This window comes from Amblyraja radiata, chromosome 14 (assembly GCF_010909765.2).
Source record: "Amblyraja radiata isolate CabotCenter1 chromosome 14, sAmbRad1.1.pri, whole genome shotgun sequence".
NCBI lineage: Eukaryota > Metazoa > Chordata > Chondrichthyes > Rajiformes > Rajidae > Amblyraja > Amblyraja radiata.
In genome coordinates this window covers 25,087,966-25,110,455 of record NC_045969.1, presented here as the reverse complement: position 1 = coordinate 25,110,455, position 22,490 = coordinate 25,087,966, and the positions used below count along the sequence as shown (strand labels likewise).

The 22,490-nt window shown below is 41.7% G+C and overlaps 2 protein-coding genes across 4 annotated transcripts in view; one reads left to right on the top strand and one right to left on the bottom strand.

The window, feature by feature from the left end:
- Window positions 1-22,490, top strand: part of rb1 (RB transcriptional corepressor 1) — a 189,878-nt gene that overhangs the window by 162,107 nt on the left and 5,281 nt on the right. For both annotated transcript variants that reach the window (XM_033032834.1, XM_033032835.1), the window contains 7 exons: window positions 4,504-4,655; window positions 7,528-7,632; window positions 10,273-10,386; window positions 14,078-14,241; window positions 16,055-16,085; window positions 16,517-16,659; window positions 16,845-16,897. In XM_033032834.1, the coding sequence (XP_032888725.1) occupies window positions 4,504-4,655; window positions 7,528-7,632; window positions 10,273-10,386; window positions 14,078-14,241; window positions 16,055-16,085; window positions 16,517-16,659; window positions 16,845-16,897 (762 nt within the window). The remainder of the gene's footprint in view (window positions 1-4,503; window positions 4,656-7,527; window positions 7,633-10,272; window positions 10,387-14,077; window positions 14,242-16,054; window positions 16,086-16,516; window positions 16,660-16,844; window positions 16,898-22,490) is intronic.
- The window catches only part of rcbtb2 (RCC1 and BTB domain containing protein 2), a 79,892-nt gene continuing 61,485 nt past the window's right edge, over window positions 4,084-22,490 (bottom strand). Inside the window, exon 13 of one of the 2 annotated variants that reach the window (XM_033032839.1) lies at window positions 4,084-4,106. The gene's annotated coding sequence lies outside the window, so the exon portion shown is untranslated. Of the gene's footprint in view, window positions 4,107-12,748; window positions 12,877-22,490 lie in introns of those variants that run through there. The other variant, XM_033032838.1, reaches the window with a different exon arrangement.

Sequence of the window (22,490 nt, the reverse complement as noted above, 5' to 3'; positions counted from 1 at the left end):
ACATCAGAAGGATAGGCAGGAAATAGAGATAGGATACCAGCAGAAGAAAGCTCCAGGTGATGAGTAGTCATACAACACAGAAACAAACCCTTCAGCCCACTATCCAAGCCGACCTAGATACCCACCTGTGCTAGTACAATTTGCCTACATTGGACACTCATCCCTCTAAACCTTTCTTATCCATGTACCTGTCCAAATATCTTTTAAAAGTTGTTTTTGTACCTATCTATTGTACAACCTCTGTGTGGAAAAAGTTGCCCTTCAGATACCTATTCTATTTTGCCCCTCTTACTTGAAATCTATTACCTCTAGTTCTAGATTTTCCAACCTGGAAAATGTTACCCTGTCCATGTCCTTTATGGTTTTATACACCTTTATAAGATCCCACCTCAGTCTCCTAAGGTCCAACTAATAAAGTCCAAGCCTGCCTAACCTCTCCCCATAACTCCATCCCTTGAATCCTGGCAACATACATGTTAAACTTTTCTGCACTTTTTCCAACTTAATGGCATCCTTCTTCTCACGTGCTGACCAAAAAGGAACACAGTACTCACAGTGCAGCTTCATGAATGTTTTGTATAAATGTACATAATGTCTCAACTTAAAAATATAATGCCTTCTTAAAAGCCTTCTGAAGCCATTCTATCGTCCCAGTACCACTACTGGACTGACCGCCTGATAGATATTGGCACTGAATTCAGACAGCAATGTCCTTCCCAGCCTAGTCAACCGTAAAAGTCTACCTGACAAACCTCTGGCTTAAAATGCCCTCTACTGTTAGAGATTTCCACCCCAAGGAAAAAGTGACTGTCTACCCTATCTATAATTTTATGTACTGCTATTAGGTCTCACATCAGCCTCTGACGCTCTAGAGAAAACAATTCAACTTTGTCCATCTCCCTACAGCTGACACACTTTAATCCAGGCAACATCTTGGTGAAACTTCTGCACCCTTCCAAAGCCTCCACAGTCTTTCTATAGTGTGGCGACGAGAATTGCACACGATACTCTAAATGTGACCTATATAAAAAGTTTTACATAGCTGCAATATGACTTGCAAACATTTATATTCAGATCACTAACTGATGAATCAAGCATGCCATATGCTGCCTTTACCACCCTATCCACTTTCAGGGACCTATGGACGCACCCAAAAATTCCTCAGTACATCAACGCTTTTGGGGTACTGTCCATGTACTGCATTCTTTCCTCTTTGATCTCCTAAAATGTATCACCCCACACTTAAACTCTGTCTGCCATTTCACTGACGAAGTCTACAACTGATTTATTTCCTACTAAATCCTTTGACAACGTTGTGTAGGAAAGAACTGCAGATGCTGGTTTAAATCGAAGGTAGACACAACATGCTGGAGTAACTCAACAGGGCAGGCAGCATCACTGGAGAGAAGGAATGGGTGACGTTTTGGTTCCTCCAGCATTTTGTGTCTACCTTTGACAACCTTATTCACTATTCACATCTCCGCCAATTTTCATGTTGTCTGCAAATGTACTCATCAGCCACTTACATTTTTCAACCAAGTAATTAATTTCAGAGGCCCCAGCACTGATCCTTGTGGAACATGACAGGTCACAAATCTCCAGCAAGAAAAGCATTCCACAATGATGGAAGCAGTGAAACTAGATAGTAGCACAGAACGCACACTAGCAGGGGACATCTACTAGGTTTATCAAGCTTGGTTTACCAACCAGACAGGGCCTGCATAGGTACTATGTGAATCAACATGAACGCTAAAGGGGCTGTCCCACTGCGGCAACCTAATTGGCGAGTGTAGAAGAGATTGCCCTCGATTCATACTCGCAGAATTGTCGACACGAGATCCTAGGAGGTCTTTGTAACTCTCCTTCATGCTCGAGAGTAGTCCCCGCTTACTCGAGGCCTCAGCTAGGTCGCTGCGTATTTTTCAACATGCTGAAAAATGCCCGCGAGTCAAAAAAGGTCGCCATGGAAAAAATCTTTTTTTTTTACTCGTAGGTTCAATCAAAGTAGGTCGTAGTAGGTCGGCATGTTATTCATTAGTAATCGAGGGTAGTCGAAGGTAATCGAAGGTAGTCGTAGATAGTCTTCAACATAGTTGAAGGGAAGTCGAAGGAGATCGAAGGAGGTCGTCGTCAATCTCCACTATTTAGTGTCCAATTTTCCCGAAGCTAGTCTTCAACATAGTCAAAGGAGGTCTTCAACATGACACTTTTTCAACCTCTCCTAAACTCTTCTAAACTCGCCAATTAGGCCACAGCAGTGGGGCAGACCCTTAACTCTCATTTGGCCTCATCCTCATCAGTCTGCCTGTGTGGATGAAACTATCCATGCATTGATAAAATTGACTACTTGTACAATCCTTGTGAAGGCAGAGTTCCTGTATTCATGCCGAAGACACCCTCTACATATTGCCTCACTCTTTGCAGAGTTATATCACAGGATATTAAAGCGTTGGTTCTGATTATTTCACTGTATGTGGAATTCCTGGTTAGTTGCAGATGCATAGAGCAACTTGCTCTGAAAAGTGATGCATAATGATGAAATTATTAAGTTTGTTTATGAACATTTCTTTTGCATTGTGGAATGATTCAAATTCCACACAGATTGATGGAATTGAGGTTTTCTTTGTTTTAGACTGCAAAGCCCTTCATTGATACTTTGTCACAATATCCATCCATTTTCAATTGGCCATGATTTTATAACTATAATGTAAAAATCTGTAAAATTGATATTTTCACACAGAAAATAGCAAAGAAGTGAACTGGGATTTTTTTTTGTTAGTACTCAAAGGCAACATCTCCAAAATGATTAGATAAAACGGGTTGAGCTTGAGATTATGTAATGACTAAATTAAAAGAATGGCCAACTGTGCAGTTGTGTGTGTGTGTGTGTGTGTGTGTGTGTGTGTGTGTGTGTGTGTGTGTGTGTGTGTGTGTGTGTGTGTGTGTGTGTGGCTTTTCTTAGTGTCTTGCACTGGGGAAAATAAAATGTATGCAAATTAATGCTCTTTCCATCTATCACATGATTCCATTGCAATTGTGTTTTCATTTAGGGAGCACTGAACTGCTCAGCAGTGCAGTTTACGAATATATGAAATGCTTCCTGTCCTTAGCTCAACTTCACAGAGCATCCGAAAGAAGGAAGGAGAGGCAGGATGGAAAAGAATAGACATAGAATCAATAAAGTTTAATACAGAACCAGTGAAGATTACTGTAGAGAGGGTGGAATATGTAGCAGAAGTATAGATTGCACAGATTTATAGAATTTATACATAGAAGGCATTTCATATGGTTGGGGGATAGGTCCGGGCATTGTGGAGTACAGAGACACATAAATAAATGATGGGTCTTTGTCTCAAACATTATGGAGGGCACTGCATGCACACACAGTTCCAGAATTATTTGGTGCTTTACAAAACGCTGAATTCTGTTTTAACCCTTTGCCCACTCCCTCTCCTCCCTAATCCCCACAGTTCTGTATAATAATTGGCCAACTGACTCACTATATATGAGGCTTATGAATCCCCATTTCTGGCCATTACTACAATCTGTCCTCCATCACCCCTCACCAAGTAGACAATTGAAAATTTGCCTTCACATGGGTCCGGTTAATCTGGATTACTGGGTTTTCTGCTCACCATAATGTGACAGGTGAACAGACTCTAGAGATACAGTGCAGAAACTGGCCCTTCGGCCCACCAAGGCCACACTTGCCAACGATCACCCCGTACACTAACACTATCCTACACACTTGGGACAATTTACAATTTTACTGAAGCCAATTAATCTACAAACCTGTACACCTTTGGAATGTGGGAGGTAACCAGAGCACCCGGAGAAAACTCACGCGGTTGCAGGGAGAATGTACAAATCCTGTACAGATAGCACCCGTAGTCAGGATCGAACCCAGGTCTCTGGCGCTGTAAGGCAGCAGCTCTACCGCCACGCCACTATGCCTTCCAAATCTGGTTCTGTTTTTTTATTTAGATCTTGAGCATCTTAAATTGGAAAAGATTACCACACGGACATGGTAAAAGATTCATAGATGAGCTCAAAGCTTCCTTGAAAATTGTCCAGCCTCCTCAGCGACTCCTGGGACTCCATGACTCCTGAAAGTAAAAGGGGGAGCAGTCATGATGGTTAATTTCTCAGAAACATGCAAACCACCTGCATAAGGAATGGAAGGTGCGCACCTCCTCATATTACTGACCTGTCCATCCTATTGAACTGGAGTTCCCAAGTTAAACCTCATCCGCCACCTAAAAACCCACGTAACTAGAGTGGAATCAGGACATCTCAATCCTGAGTGACTGTTTAAAATGAAGGACTATGCATGCCCACCAGTGTGTGAGTGATAATATCCATTCACTCAAGCCTGGTCTCTTAAGTTACACCACATAATAATGGTAAAATATGTAATGGAGACATTGATATTTACATTTGATGAAATAAACTATTGAATTTTAAATCAAAATGGCTTTGTTTCATGATGCATTATTTGTTTAGTGTATCGTCTGGCATATCTTCGACTGAACATGCTATGCAATCATCTTCATCTACCGTCTGAACATCCTCAGCTGGAAGCTATTATATGGACGTTGTTTCAGCACACATTAGCAAATGAACATGAACTTATGAAAGACAGACATTTAGACCAGGTATTGTGCTATTTAGTATAATTATAATTCATGGAATTTCTGGTGCTGGCAACATTAATTCCATGTCTCATGTGGTGGGGCATGATTTTTTACCACTAATGTTCTGAATTCCAGATTATAATTTATTTTATAATGGGAACTACTGTGCAGGGGCTTAATGCTTTCCCATGAAACAGAAACTGCAAGGAAACTCTTATGGTCTACTTAGAAATGACTATATTAAAAAAACATTGATGCTCAGGGTTATTCAAGTGCTTCATTATTGTCAAACACGTTACTTTAGGTTTAAGTTTATTATTGTCATGTGTACAGTGAAAAGCTTTGTTTTGCATGCTTTCCAAACAGATCAGATAATGCTATATATAAATACTATCGGGCCAAACTCAAATACAATAGATAACGCAAATAGGAAGATACTTAGTGCATGATGTAGTTCTCAGCATTGTAGCGCATCAGTTCTATAGACAAAGTCCAATGTCTACAATGGGGTAGAGGTAAATCGGGCAGTACCCTAACTTATGGAAGGACCATTCAGAAACCTGATAACAAAAGGGAAGAAGCTGTTCCTGACTCTGGTGGTAAGTGCTTTCAGGCTTCTGTATCTTCTGTCAGATGGGAACAGAAAGAAGGATTGACCAGGGTGGGACAAGTCTTTAATTATGTTGTGTGCTTTTCCGAGTATGGAGATGGAATCAATGGTGGGAAGTATAGTCTGTGTGATGGACTGGGCTACATCTACAGTACAACTCTGCAATTTCTTGCAGTCTTAGGCAGAGCATTTCCTAGACCAAGCTGTGATGATAATATGCTTTCTATAATGAGTCTAGAAGTTTGTAAGAATCATTGGAGATGTGCAAATTTCCTCAGGAAGTCGAGGAGTTGTGCTTTCTTGGCTGTCGCATCAATATGGTTGGTCTATGTCAGATCATTGGTAATAATATCACCAAGGCATTTGAAGTTATCAACCATTTTCATTTCACTATTAATGCTGATTGGGGCATGTACTCCACCCTACTTTCTGAAGTCAAAAACTAACTCCTTCATCTTGAGGACATTGAGAGAGAAGTTATTCTCCTGAGACTAAATTCTCTATTTCCTTTCTGCACTCCTCCTCATCATTGTTCGTGATCCGGCCCACCACAGGGGTGTCATCTGCAAACTTGTAGATGGAGTTGGAGCCAAGTTTGCTATTCATTCGTGAGTGTATAGGAAGTGTAGAAGAGGACTGAGATCTTCCAGTTTGTATGGAGATCAGGATTAAAAATCCTAGCTAACGTTCCCTCTCAGTAACTCAAGAGTATTTGTTCTTTTATGGCACCTATAGAGATCTATTAAGATTGGCTAAAAATTGATTATGCAGCTTAAAAGCACACCAAAAAAATGCCAAACATTAATAATTTTCAAAATTCGGCCCTCGCATGAACAGGCTGGCACTGTCTCCCCCTAATCTCTGTCCATCATCTCCTTTTTTACCAAGTAGGCATTCTGTAAAATATTATCTTTCCAATTATAAGCCTTATTCAGTCAGTTTGGTTGCAGCCAAAAAAAGGATTACTAAAATTATAAAGGTTATAACTAGGAGGAGGGGAAGAAATCGTGGTGGAAAATCAGTGGAAAATGAAGATAGCCACTAAGAATGGAGAGAAAGTAGACCATCTGAAGGGAATGGGATCACCAAGATAAGGAAGATCCTACTCCCAGTCCACGAGCTTTGCTGGCAAATCTCTTGTGAAATTCTATTTAACAATCTTCACCTCCCTTTAGTTTTTTCAATTTTTGAGTCAAGATGGTCCCAGCTGGCTGGCATTAAAGCTGGAATGGAAAATAAATATGCAACATACAGACTAAATAAAATAATTGAGAGCAAATTGCTCCAGGTAGTTGGTTGATTCACACTCCCATTCAGAATTGCCCACTACTCTAATCTAGTTTTGATTAGTTTAGATTCCTCTAACTTTAAGGACTGCTTAATCCTGACCTCCAAATTTTGACCAAGGACAGGGTTCCCATTATTCGAGAGAACATTTTTCTGACTTCACTACACCCACTTCTGAACGCCACCCACATCAATATGGTTGATATACAAAAAAACTACAATGTTGCACACAACAATGTGTTTCTGAAGGCTCTCTATGGTGGTAGTGTAGACTTACATTTATAAGCTCTGGCACTGATATTCCTTTAATCCGCATTAATTTAATACATTTATTTTCTAAATGCATTGTTTTCTATCTATTTTAATGTATTCATTGTGCAGGTGCAGGAGTATGCATGGGAATATGATATATTTGGAGGGGCATTTTAGAGACATCGTACACATTAAACCATGTAACTCATTAAGCCATAATTGAGGAGGACAGTGTCCCCTTTGCACCGATGCTCTACTCCCTCTTATTTACTTCGTACAAATTATGTCATTACCTATGCAGAAATAAATGCATTTAATATAGTTTCTCCGAGTTGTGGCAATGGAATGCCAGGCTCGATACGTTATCTCAGAATTCATTTTACTTGAATAGTAGAGCAGTACAATGCCACTGTTAGCCTCACTTCTAATTGGATTGACTAATAGTGCTGTTCATTTACTCAAGCCTGAAGAAATGACAAATTGTGTCCTTCAACCATCTATGGAATATTTAGTTTAAGCTATTGATATATTCTCTGCAGTGAGGGAAAAGTTGCTGGATTTTACTTCCCACTACTCCTTGATATTAGCACAGAATTTCTCATCAACAGATTATTACAACAAATGAATAGTATATAAATCCAAAAACCAAATGCACACTAATGAAGAATGTAACATTTTGGCTTTTTTTAAACTTTTTGCCACAGATTGTGCTCTGTTTAATAATTAATATAACTGTTTCAACAGATAATGATGTGTTCCATGTATGCCATTTGCAAGGTGAAGAACATAGACCTTAGATTCAAGACTATTGTTACTGCCTATAAGGACTTGCCAAATACAAATCAAGAGGTAATATACATACTTTTTATTGTACCTTTTCACTGCCTACAAACCCGTCCTTAAGACTCGATTGATGAACGCCACATTTGTATTTATTCTGGTACTTACTAGGCCCTTTCTTCTCAGTCTTCTTCTTGCCCCATCCTGTGCTCTCACCCCATTCTCAATTGACAAAAGAAGGGAATACATAAATTGAAAATAATTGGTAGGAAAAATGGAGGGACGGTAAGAATTTATTTTCACCTAGACGATGGTAGGTGTCTGAAAACCACAGCCTGAAAGATTGTTAGAAGTAGAAATCCTCATCATGTTTAAATTGATGTGTACTTGAACTGTGACCTGCAGAGCTGCAGAACTCGAGCAAGAAGATGGGATCATTCAAAACAGATGTGTTGATCAAATAAAAAACACCCAACCCAAATACCCTGAATGACCTTCTTCAGTGCCATAAACGTTTTATAACCTTGATGAGCTGTAGACGATTCAGAAATGCTGTAAAAGATATTCCTCAGTTCTTAAAAATACATCATCAGTTATCTATCTCCAAAATATCCCCATCACTTTTGTGTATTAAATAATATTCTCGAACTGCATCTAACTCCATTTTAAATGGCCACGTGAAAACTGTTTCTGCCCCTTCTCTGACACTATCAGAACTTGCTCCCTTAGGCAGAAAATACCTCGCATATCCACCTCTCAGTTTTATAATTTTAAATGAATGTATCCACTTGGTTGCTGGTGTTAAGCATGTACAGGATTACCAGTTGCGGATTCTTACTTTCACATATTTTGTTGCGTTATTTTCACTGGATCCAAAATGTGCAGAAGTGAGAACAACGAGCAACTGATAAGATTGAGCACGCTTAGCATTAGCAACCAAAAAAGAATTACACCCCGGTTATCTAATATATTATCACTGGCATTGATGAAATCACGGTCATTTTTTTTCTCTAAAAAAAAAGAAAATGAGTTCATGTGCTTTTCTGAATCTGGTACTAGCTCTGTGCAAAATTGACTCTTTGTGGTACGATCTGCAAATAGCTGGACTGACTCACCCACATCTTTATAAGTTTGGCCAGACTTCAGCATATGTGTCTTTTCACAATACTGGAGAGATTTTGAGGAACAAGATTATTATTCAGTTTTTTACACCAATGCACTGTTCTCAACAAAAATCTACCATCATGTGAAACCTTATAAATAACAGATATAAAATAGATAACTTCAAGACCGAAAGTCAAAAACTTTTTTTATGACGGACAAATCTTCATCGTTTTACCACCAATTTGGACACCCAAAATGTGACATTAAAATCTCTGCCACATTTAGTCATGAATATTTAATTCATAAATAAACTTCATAAGGCCCCTCGTACATATACGTTTTGATAATGATCTAGGGAAATATCTTCATCAATACCAGGAGAAAAATACAGTAACATAAAGATAATACAGTGCAGTAAAGATCCCGTAACGGTCACTGTGCATGGTGTCCATTGTCACAACAACCGTTATCGGCGTCGGTACCTCCGTAAGTTAAATCACGGAGGCTCCAAACCTCTAATGCTTTTCAAAAACCCAACGAGGTATCCTATGGTAGTAGCGATTTTTTGGCGACTCAATAATTTTTTCTTATTTTCCAATTAAATATATCAAAAACATCATGGTGTCAAAAACACAACGACCGTTTACGATATATTTTCCGACATATTAAAATCAATTAAAAAAGTTTTTTTGGACATAAATTGGTCATCAAAACTAAGAAATTGAGCCAATCTTCAATTTGGCAACACACTGTCTCTTGTTTACCTTTCGTACGGACCCAGTAGCTAACTTCATTCCTTGGTGTCAACTTCGGGAAGCTCCGCAACGACCGTTACGGAGACATTTTACTTACTAAAAAATCAGCCCAAATCAAACTTTCTGATGAATCATCGGCCATCGATATAGATCAAATTCGCTAATAATGTAACGTTCGTTTTCTGGGACACCAAACCTTTTAGTGTCCACCGCAATGTACGTTTGTGTTTATGATGTGTTACGTGCGTTGCGGTGTCCACTCAGATGGATGCAGTATTCTACTACATGAGCACGTGAATGAAATGGAAACAGTGTTTGCAATTTTATTGTTCCATGTGGTATTCATAAACATAGAAAGGAATAAGAAATACGTGCACTTACTGTACCAACCAGGTCACTGGTGGACACCACGCGACAACCGTTACACAAAATGTATTTGTGTATTCTGATGCCATTTTCCGAAACTTGTCATCAATATGCTATCTTTTCTTATATTTTTGTTGATACTATGTTAGTCATGAACCCAATAAAGTGCTTGTCAACTTTTTTGAAGGAATTTGAAATTTGACCCCCTTTGTCACATTTTTGTGTGCAGTATTGTAAAAAGACACATATACATACCCAAGTAGAACAGCTAGCATTCTAAATTGCCTCATCCTTGTCTTAGATGCTAGATTTTACTGAATTGATGCAAATAAAAATAATTTCAAAACAATACTTCCTCTTTCGGGAAATATTTAACCTCAAGTATTTAGACATGACAAGTTCCACTGAAGCATTTGAACCACGCCACTTTTAGTTAAACTCTTTCGAATATGTTTATTTAATTATTTTTCTTGTTTTTCTTTAGACCTTCAAACATGTACTGATTAAAGAAGGGCAGTATGATTCCATCATAGGCTTCTACAACCTGGTATTCATACAGAGGCTAAAAACCAATATTTTACAGTATGTTTCAACCCGTGTAAGTAATATATTATATTTTAATAACACAAAATGCTGCATAAACCCAGCAGGCTGGCAGTATCTGTGAAGAGTAACCGAATTAACATTTTGAGTCAACAACCATTCTGTTGTTATGCTGTTTTACACAACCATAATGCTGTTTTACACAAAAAAATACTGCCAGTTGAAAAATTAACAATTCTTACCATTTTTAATGGTTTACTGATATTTGTATCTGAATGAAATGCCAGCCTGCACTGACTGCAATAATACAAATTCTTTATTGTAGATCCAATAATTGTTCATTTGAAAGCAAAATGCTGCAAATACTAGAAGTCTTACATAAAAGCAAAAAATGAAGGAAATATTCACCAGCCTAGATAACATCTGTGAAGGTTGCACAGTGGTGCAGCTGGTAGAGCTGCTGCCTCACAGCGCCAGAGACCCAGGTTCAATTCTAACTATGGGTCTGTGTGGTTTGCACGTCATCCCTATGATCGTGTGGGTTTTCTCCAGTTGTTCTGGTTTCCTCCCATACCCCAAAGCCGTGCAGGTTTGTAGGCTGATTGGCATCTGTAAATTGCCTCCAGTGTGTAGTGCCTCTGCAGTCCGTCTGTCTTTTTTTATTTTTTGTCTCGTTTGATGTGTAGTATATAGTGTTTTGTTTAACTGGGTATGTGTTTGGGGGGTGGGGAAACTTTTAAAATCTTTTCCCTGTACGGAGGACCCGACCTTTTCTCTATCGGGTCTCCGTTGTTGGGGCCTAGCACGGTGGAGCAGCCTCCAACCGGAACGACCTGGGGCTCCAGTCGCGGAGCCTGCGGACTTACTTACCATCGCGGAGCTGGCTGAGCGGAGCGGGAGGAGCTGTGGTGGCGCGCTGCTGCAGCCCGACCCCGGAGATTTAGAGGCTCCAGCCGCAGGTCTGGTGCACGGTAACACCGGGAGCCCGCTGTTCCCGCGCTGCTGCGGCCCGACCCCGGAGATTCAGAGGCTCCAGCCGCAGGTCTGGTGCACGGTAACACCGGGAGCCCGCTGGTCCCTCGTGGGAGACCGCTTTTCGGGGCTTCCGCAACGACGACTTCTCCCGCCCGAGTTGCGGGGTTGAGGATGACCTGGAGCGGGGCCTTACATCGCCTGGCGTGGCTTTTAATGGCCACGGGACTTGCTAGCGCCCGCCGGGGGCTCAAACATCAAGACCCGGAGCAGGGCCTTACATCGCCCGGCGCGGCTTTAATGGCCGCGGGACTTATTTACCATCGCCCGCCGGGGGCTTTGACTCTGACATCGGGAGGAGAATGGGGAGTGCAGGGGAGAGATAAGACTGCCTTCCATCATAGCGAGGAGATTCGCTGTGATGGATGTTTGTGTAAATTGTGTTGTGTCTTGGTTCTTCTACTTGTTTGTATGACTGCAGAAACCAAATTTTGTTTGAATCTCAATGAGGTTCAAATGACAACAATAAAATTGTATCATTGTAGTGAGTAGATGTGAAACGGGTGAACATTGGTCAGTGTGGACTCATGTGGGCTGATGGACCTGTTTCCATGCTGTATCTTTCAATCAATTCAATCAATCAATAATGAAAATAGACATGAAAATGCTGGAGTAACTCAGCGGGACAGGCAGCATCTCTGGAGAAAAGGAGTGAGTGACGATTCGGGTCGAGACTCTTCTTCAATCTATGTAGCTGACATTCACGCCGAAGTTGGTTCATTATGAGCATGATAGGTCATTGACATATATTTAATTATATATATATATATACCAGGGTTGGGTCTGCTCCCCCAACGCACCCGTTCCCTACCCATAGCTCCCACGGGAGGCGTGGTCCTCCAACTGAAGCTGTTTCCGAACATAAGATTCCAGCATTCCCCTGCCTCCCTCAGCAGTCCTCTTTTAAAAAAATTCCAATTGCACCTGCCCTGCATGTTGCAATAGCAATTCGCCCTCCCCCTCCTGTGAGGTGAAAAGTTCAGAGTGTTCCTGTGTCACAACATTGTATCGAAGTGTGTTGGAAGCTGGCAGGAATTATTTTAACAGTAAAAATCTAGTGAAAGTTGGCATTTTTAAAGCTTTCATCACGAATAACGTGAAATATAGGATGAAATCTTCAGTGAAGCTGATCACTGCTAGCCGAGCCATTGTGACGTCATCAGTGAATGCTTGTCGTTTTAAATTCAAAGTCTTATGATTTTTTTAATCAGTAATTAGTCGAGAAATAAAGGATAAAATGTTCAGTGAAAGTGCTCTCTGCCTAGAGGGGAAAAATGTGCATCAGAATATGTAAAAATCATGTGAAAGTTGGCATTTTTAAAGTTTTAATCGCAAATAAATTGTCAAATATAGGATGAAATCTTCAATGAAGCTGATCACTGCTAGCCGAGCCATTGTGACATCATCAGTTGAAGCTGGTCGTTTTAAATTCAGTCTTTTGATTTTTTTAAACTTTTAATCAGGAATAAGTCGAGAAATAAAGCATAAAATGTTGAGTGAAGGTGAACTCTGCCTAGAGGAGAAAAAATTCAATCAGAATAAATAAAAATGTAATCGTTACCGCGTAGTGTTTTTGCGAAGATGAAAAGACAACCACATATACACACACACACACGTACAAGATCAGACTTTTAATAAGTACTAGACCAAGTGCAGACCCGTTGGGTCTGTTCCCCCAACGTGCAGTTGAGAGGGTGTGGGGGCTGCTCTATCTGCGGGGAGAGGAAGGAGAGGATGGGGGAGAGAGGTGAAGGGGGGGTGGGGGGGTTGGAGCGGTCGCTCTCTCCAGCTCCAGGCTCTGCTCGAGGCCAGGCAGCAGACTCCCCACCAGGCATGGACTGGAGGGGGGCCACGGGTGGGGATAGACCTGAGGATGCTGAGCGAGGCGGCGGGCGGGCGGTCGTCGAACCGGGCTTTGCCCGCGGCGGCAGTCTCCGGAGAGGGAGAGAAAGAGGGAGAGGGAGAGACAGAGAGGGCAGAGACAGAGAGAGGGGGGCGGTCGTGGGGCGGCTTCTTTCGGCTGTTTTTAAATGGGGTCTTTGAGGCGAGAGGCGGGCGCCAGCAGCTGTTATGGTCGCTGGCCAGCAGGAGGCGACAAAATGAGTGAGTGGGGGGGGGGGGGGGGTGGGAGAAGGATTTTATTACAAATGTGTACATAAACACGACGAAATTTAATCAGGAGTGGATACTTGGAATGAAAAGTGAAATCTCTACCGAAATGGAAAAAAACTCGGCGTTTCTGCGTGTGGTGTTTGGCGTAGCAACAAATCAAAGGCTGGCACCCACAAGACAGGCAGAAACACACACAGCCACACACACACACACACAGAGTTTTAAATATAGATAGATAGGATGTGATGATAATCACACATAAGTATGCATGTATAGATACAAATATATATAATATATATCTTTGGGCTGTTACGTGTGATGAGGCTGTTACGTGTAATATAACTGGTTTTAGATGACCATGAACATAGTTATAATTTTCTTTATATACTGCATTATATTAAAGTACAAATATTCAAATTACATTCATGTACAGAATTTATGAGAGAGTCATTATGGTTTATCTTTTAATTTTCACAAATGCAAAGTTGTGGGGAAGGAAGCGTGAGTAGGACTCTGAGTTGGTGTGGGTTTCCAAACTGCTGCCTTGTCTGTTCCATGATACTAATTTTTTTTTGTGCACTCTTTTTTAATCTTTCAAACAGCCGCCAACACTCTCCCCAATACCTCATGTTCCTCGAAGTTCATTTGGTTTTCCAACCTCTCCACTACGTGTACCTGGTGGGAACAACATTTATGTCTCTCCACTGAAGAGTTCGTATAAAACTGACGGATTGCTGTCCCCCACAAAAATGACCCCAAGAACACGGTGAGAATATTTTCAGCTTTCAAGTTGAGAATGCGAGTTGCAACGTGTACTGTCTTTGTCTCTAATTGAGCAATCTATGCAATAGAAAATATAAAGATACTGCTACTCTATTAAAGTTTTACTGTATCATCCTTCTCATTATTTTAGATTTAAACATGCAACTATAGCAGTGATATTTAAATTATTCATTCTGCATTATAGGCTTCAAAATAAGTAAAGTTTTACTTTTAGAATTTATTTTTGGTAAGATAGATTACCTCTGTTTGCTTCATTTTAAAGATTATTACATCAACAAATTAAGTATAAAGAATTCTGGTCATAATTCTGAAAAGTGCCCAGGATAGATCAACACTATTTTACTTTGTTTCTTATTGCCAAAGCCTTCTAAAGTTTTTGAAATACTTTGCTGTAGATTGTTAGTTTGCTTTTTTAAACCAAATTCTGCTTGTTTGGACTAGATCTTGTGCGATCTTGTCTACAGCCCCACATTCCTTATTTCCTGTAGATGCACCTACTGTTCCAGTTGACCTGAAGCTGTCATTTCTGTAGTTGTCAGCGCTGAGATGCAGGGCTCAGAACTGCAACCTATTGGGGATGTTGAGTGTGTGCCATTGCACACATCATCGGATCCATTGAGGTGAAGTGAGCTGTGAACAGTGACTTGGCCTCAGGCGGTGGATGATAAGTCACACTACAGAATGTCTGGATAGCTTTTTAATAAACCTAATAGATTAAGATAATTCCAAATTTCATTTAAATACTGCAATTTGCTAGAAATTGATTACAAGAATAAAGATAAAGTAAAAATAAATAAATAATTTACACTGGTGCCTCACTCCTCAAGATGTATTTTCAGGATGGAGAGCATGAATGAAATCAGTGCTATGGGTGGTCATTATACATTATATATATATAAGGGCTGTGTTATTGCCAATACTCCACGAGAAGCCTGGTGTGAAATCGTGCCTTCTCTGGTGCTGTGAAGGATCAGTTATATATTTCAGAATGATGTGCAGTTTAGAACATGCAGGTGGTGATATTCCCATGTGCCTGCTGTCGTTGTCCTAATTGTTGGCTGAGGTTGCTGGAGATGCTGTCGGTGCAGTTAATTTTGACAACTATTGTGTGTTGGCGATGGAGGGAATTAATATTTTGGAAGTAGATGGAGTGGCAATCAAAAGGGCTACTTTGCCCTTAATAGTGTCAAGTTTCTTTAGAGTTGCACTCATCTGAGAAATGGAGGATATTCTATTATGCTTCAGATTTGTAACTGCTAGAGAGTGGAAATGCTTTGGAATATTACAAGGCGAGCCACTCGCTGCAGAATCTCCAGCTTTTATCAGCACTGCATTTATGTAGTTGCTCCAGTCTTTGGTCAATGACAACGTCCATATCATTGATTAATTTACAAATGGAATTAAATATTCTGTTAGCATCAACAAAGATTCCCACTACTGATGGGAGGAAGGTTATTAATGAAGCAGATGAAGATATGCTGGTTCTGGTTGGTCCTGAGGAACTCCTGCAGTGAAGGATGACTCCTTGGGGCCAGGATGACATGATAACCAAAATATGGCTTTTTGGAGGGTTTTTTCTTTTGATGTCCAAATGACAAGAGCACTCACTTGCATCTCACCTCTGGAATTCATCTCATTGGTTCATGTTTGGATCAAGGCTTTGATGAAGTTTCCAGCTGAATGTTGCTGGCAGACTGAACATTGATTTTATTTTGTATATTTGCATTCTAACCAATAATTTCATGTTTTCGCATTTGTGTTATTTCAGTACTAAATAACGCTATTTAATTTCACAGAATCTTGGTGTCTATTGGTGAACCATTTGGGGTGAGCGGTATTTTTTCAAATCTATTTTATACTTGAAACTCAGGGTAATTAAGCAGTGTAACTTGGCATTGTAACATTGATACTCAGTTCCATTTACATTTAATTTAAAAAGACAACTAACTAGGTTAGTCTTTAAATCTTGAGGTTTAAGAAAAATGTTAAGGAATGTAGAGAAAATGTACATTTGCAGTTAGGTTACAAATTAACCATAGTTTAAAGAAGCTAAATGGCATATTTCTTCCTGTGTTCCCTATGACTGAGTGGTAATGGATCTATGTACTGCATGATTGATGAATTATTTTGAATTGAATTGCTGAACAATTGTTGAAAATATTCATACGCCTACAAAACATTCCTCTTCCCCATAACCACCACCACCATCCAGTGTGGACTGCGATCTGTTTAGTAAGTGTTGATAATCGTTATTGCAGACACCAGAAAAATTCCAGAAAATCAACCAGCTGGTCAGTTCCAGCGATCGACACTTGAAGCGGGCTGGAGACATTGGAAGTGTGCCAAAGCCACTGAAAAGGCTTCGCTTTGATATGGATGAACAGGATGAGGCTGATGGCAGGTATGTAATGAAGTTGGCTATTGCTCCATTCATTTCCAATTGAAAAGCAGCAAAAAATAATTCCACTTTTCACTTGGACCCAAGGGCAAAATAAAAATTACAGATTGTATTACATTTATTTTATCAATGGGATTAATTTGTATTTACTCATCTGGATTTATGCTTATTTTCTTTCTGCCTTTTAGCAAACACTTGTCTGGGGAATCCAAACTACTACAGCAGAAGATTGCTGAAATGAGTAAGTGCTTGATGCCAGGGCCATAAATGCCAGGGCCATAAATGTGACCTTCGGTTCTTTGTAGTTATAAATTTGCCGTTGATCAGCACATTCTGTATGTTGGCAGCATACATCTGAGAGTTTGTGAATGACTTGGTGAGGCAGGCCTTCTCACCTCAGAAACTCTATGTAGTGACTACATCACGTTAAACATGTCATTACTTTGAAGTTATTTAAAACTAACAGACGATAAACATTTTTTAGGAATTTTATAACTGCAGAAAGAACAAACACTGCAAAGTCATTAAAAACTAGCTCCCACAAGAGATCTGCCTGACCAAGCCATCAACAATTCAACCATGGCTCAAGCTTAAGAACTTTTGTATCCAATATCTGATTTAAATTCGCCAAATACAGTAATGTCCAGTCAGAAGCAAAAAACTAAATGCTGGAATAACTCAGCAAATCAGGCAGCATCTGTGGAGAGAAATCGACAGGTGATGTTTCGGGTCGGGATCCTTCTTCGGACTGTTTGGAGTAGGGGAAAGAAAGCTGGAAAAGAAAAGTGGGGTTGGACAAAGTGATATGTGGATAGGGGTGAGGGGGTTGATTGGCAGCTATAAGTGACAAAGACTAGAAGCGAAGAGGAGACAAAAGGGTGTCAGCTAAAGAAAGAAGAGGAGTGAAATTAAACCCGGAGGGAGGGATATGAGTGGAAGAGCGTATGTAGATGAAAGGGGGAAATGCCGAACAAACTTTTTCACTGTCCATGCGATGGTAATAAACTTAAATCTAAACATTCCCATACTGACCTAGCTGTCCTTGGTCTCCTCCATTGCCAGAGTGAGGCCACATGCAAACTTTAAGAGCAGTACATCTTATTCCGCTTGGGTAGCTTACAACCCATTAGTGAAAGCATTGAATTCTCTAATTTAATTTAATAAAAGTACTATCCCCACCAACACCCGACACCCTGCTCCTTTCCCCTCCTCCGTATATGCACATCTCCCATCCCAGTCCCACATTTCCCTTTTATCTTCTACTGTCCTCTGTCCTCTTCCACCAATAACTCTCCCTCTGTCTTTACATTGCATTCATCCTCTTCCTTATTTGACACCCTTTTGTATCCTTTTCACCTCTAATCACTTACTCCACCCATCTGCTAGTCAGTCCCCTCACCTGTATATATCTGTCACTTGCCAGACTTTGACCCACCCCCACCCCCTTCCAATCAGTCTGAAGAGTCCCAGCCCAAATTTAGTCTATTTCCCTCAGCATATTCTGCCTGACCCACTGAGTTCCTCCAGAACAAGTGTCCAGCATCTGCAATTTCTTGTTTCATCCAGCCCTGAGGATGTTGACCAAGATTGAGCTTTCACTTTGGAAATTATGAGATACATAGGTTTTGGTAAATATAAGGCCAAAGGAAGGGTGGGCAGGGAGATTGTGGGGGGAGAGGGGTGTGTGGGCAGGGAGTGTGTGTGGGAAGCGGGTGAGTGGGCAGGGGGGTTGTGGGAGGAGGGGTGTGTGTGTGGACGGGGGGGTTGTTGGAGGATGGGTGTGTGTGGGCGGGGGGGATGTGGGGGAAGAGGGGTGTGGGGGGATGGGTGTGTGGGCGGGGGGGGGTTGTGGAGGGAGGGGGGTGTGTGGCCGGGGGGGTTGTGGGGGGAGGGAGGGGTGTCGGCGGTGGGGAGGGGGAGAGAGAGCTCGGAGAAAAGATGGGGAAGAGCCATGGGGGAGAGGGGGATATCACGGGGGAGGGGGGCAAGAGCCGGGGAGGGGGGCAGGAGCCAGCGAGGGGGACTCACAGTCGTGCTGGTCGCAAGTCGTTCTCCGCTGGGATTAGAGTCTCCGCTTTCCGTGTGGCGACATCTCCAACTCCACACCGGGCTGAGCCGCTTCCGATCCCTCCGAAAATTGTGTCCGGTTGGAGACCTCCACTGGCCACCCTCAGCTCCAGTAAAGACGCGATGGTGTAGGAATGGGCGGACCGTTCCGGGGAGTGACGGGAAGAGACTAATCCATGCGGCGCTGACTGACAGGAGAGGAGATCGATCTGCGCATGCGGGGTTTTTAAGATTTTTAAACCTTGCTATCTTTTACAATAAGCCACCGATCGGAACAAAACTTGGTGCACTCGCAGCACAAGAGAACGGTGCGTGAGCTGGTGAAAAAACGTAGCGCTATCGCATAATGTTTTTGTGCAAATAGAAAAAACGCTCAAACCGGAAGATAACAAGATCAGAGTTTTAGTTATGTACTCGTACAAGTGGGACCCATTGGGTCCCATCCCTTCAACGCGCAGTTGGGAGAGAGAGAGGGGGGGGAGAGGAGGAGGAGGGGGGGAGTGGAGATGGGGGGGGGGGGGGAGGAGGGGAGCGGGGCGGACGGCCCCGAGCAGCCAGGTGACGTCACTCGCAGCTGCGGCGTCACATACACACTAACCAACACCCACGCACACACACTAACCACCCCGATTTATCTTATATTAATTTGCTCCTTTTACACCATCCCTGCCCTATCCACTCACGCATAGCCCCCAACTCGCAGGCACGTCTAGAGAGGGAGAGGGAGGCTAGAGAGAGAGGGCAGAGAGAGAGGGGCAGAGACAGAGAGAGAGGGGCAGAGACAGAGCGAGGACGGGCGGGGCGGACGACGACCAAAGGACTGCGAGTCGGGGGGGTAATGTCACTCGCAGCATGTGGAACACCGCGCAGCTGGCCGCGCGGAGCAGACCCATTGTGATGTCATCAGCGAGACCATCTCGATTATTTTCAAAGTTATTTCTGATTTGTGAATTTCATAAATAACTCGAGAAATAAAGCTCAAAATTTTCAGGTAAGGCGATTTCGGACTCAGGGGGACAAATCTATCGGAATGTGTGAAAATGTTACCGTTAGCACGTCGTTTTTTCGAGAAGATGTGATTATACACACACACACAAACACTAGTTACAGCTAGTTTTCACATCTATTAAATACGAGTGGAAGGCAAAAACATATTCAAGAAAAAAGTGCTGGAAATACTCAACAAATGTTTACAGTATTTTCCACATGCAGTTTTTGTGATTTTAAAGCATCCTGCTTCACGCTCCACAAGTCAAACTTTATTCTATTTACCTCGTATCAGCAAATCTATTTTTTTTACAGAAACATAAAGGCTATTTAGCTTACATATGTGAATAATTGTTTCCCCTGAATTTCTCATTAGATTTATCTGGAGTATATTGTATTTATGTTTCTAGTTTTGATCTCTGTGTGTAGACATCTCTGTTTTACCATTCCAGAATGTTAAGGATGTGTGTGAAGGCCTGCCTTGGGCTTCTTTTTTTTCCCCAGAAAAAAGACTGTTCTGGTCAGTGCTTTTTTTGTAATTACAATAAATGCCTCTGTGTTACATTTTGAAAGGGATTTGATAACAGCTCCTTGAACTTTTTGATACAAGGCACATGACATTGAGTTGGAATATATTCCCAGGAAGGCTGTGAGAGCCTCCAACAACAAAATAAATATTAATTGATTAACTCTTGGAATCATTTGCGGTTTTCTCCCTTTTTAATGTCAGAAAATGCGAGTGATCGTGTCAGTAAGTTGCATGACCTTATCTTTTCCTGTGATAACATACTACAGAAGAGACTTTGAAGCCACTTAGTTTGCAACATTTGTAATTTCATAATGTTGTACATTTCAACTGTGTACAGTAGCTTTCTAACATTTTTATTAAGACTTTTGCCTTAAATGTAAGTTTATATTAACTACAAGAGATGAAGAATAGCTGTTACCTTTGCAAAATAATAATAATAATAATAATAAATTTTATTTAGTGGGCGCCTTTCATACATCTCAAGGACACCTTACATAGTAATCGGAATAAAAACATATAATCGGAGTAAAACAAGTAATTAAAGACATCACAATGACACAAATTAAAAACAGAATTCAATCCAAAAACAGAAAATCAAAAACAGTGTGAAGAGAGAGCAGCGGCAACCAAATCGTGCCAGCGTCCACTCTCTCTTCACGGCAGCCATCTTGGACACAGACCTACAAGACTACAGTTAGACAAAAAGAATCATCCCCCCACAGTGGATAGCACTGTGGAGGAAGGCACAATGTCCAGTCCCCACCCCATGTTCACCCCAAAGTCAGGCCTATTGAGGCCACCGCAGTTGCCTCTACGGAGGCCCGATGTCCCTGGCCGTTCTCACCGGGTGGTCTTGCCCCGGCGTCGGGAGAGTCCTTTCGGCGGCTGGGCCACCTGGAACGGCCGCTTCTTGGTTGGAGCCCGCGGCTGCCGAAGCCGACAAGGCCGCGTCGGTTTGGCGCTCCTAGGCTCCAGATGAAAAAGTCGGCGCCCGCTCTCCTCACTGCCGCCTTGCCGCCTCTACGCACGCCGTCTCTCCGCTCCGCAAACCCGCAGCCCGGAGATGTTGCTCACGGCGGTCCAGCTCGCCAGAGCTCCAGCGCGGCGACCCAGGCAAGGCATCGCCCGCTCCGCTCCGCTCCAGCGCTCCAATGCTGTGCCGCCACGCAGGCCGAGGTGCTGGGTGGTTCCCGCCAAGAAACGGCGCTCCAAGCCCGCTGGTAGGCCACGACGACGGGTCGACGGGCAGCCCGGAAAAAAGGCTGCCACACCGACCAGGTAGGGATCTATAAATAAAGTAACACCTACCCCCCCACATTAAAAGACCATATCCCCTACAAACAAAAAAACAGGACTCACTAAAAACTAAAAAAAAAACGAATTTAAGACGGACGGCTGCTGCTAGCAGCCGTTCACCAAGATGGCTCCTCCTCCTCCTAATAAGGCTTTCCTTCATGGATCTCTGAATTTCAAGAATACAGATCTTTTCTGCATACTGACTGAGTGGTTGCAGCTGCATCTAGTAACCGGGTACCAGTTAGGGAAAAAACAAATGGTACAAGGGACAGCGCTGTATCTTTCCACTAGCTTTATGGACTATTTGAATGTTTGGCCGATCACTCACTATTTAAAAAAAATTACGAACTTGCCTGCGGTCATTAAGATTATGCTTTTCAAAATCTCTATTCATTCAGATCAATTTGTTACCTCCTGAAGACAAGGGGAGATATAGAGATATCCCCCAAAATAATTGTGACATGTGACTATAATGTAAAACTACCTTGCCAGATATTGCTCATTTCATTGCAACAATCCCTTTTATCACTCATGTTTGACTATCTTATGTGTCCTTTCCTTGCTGATCACAGCATCCCTTTCTGAAACATGCATTCCCTCTATTGTTACCATTCTATCCCTTTTACCTTTATAATCATCTATACAATACATATGTTGTATTCCTATATCTTTATTTAATTTGCTTTATTTAACCTGCTTTATCAATTTCTTTTCTTGCCCATTTTAATCATGTTGTAGAGTCACATTAAAGTATTCCAGAAGATGAGTTGTCAAAGATATGTTTGGAACTGAAGAGGCTTTGAAATTATGTGGCAAGATGAACAGAGAATGAACAGTATTTAATTCTGGATGACAAAAGTTTGGAAAAGAACACTTTATATTAGATTGACTTAACACTCCTTCAAAAGGAATCAGATTGAGGATACTTTTTTATGGCCAGCAAAGCAATCTATAC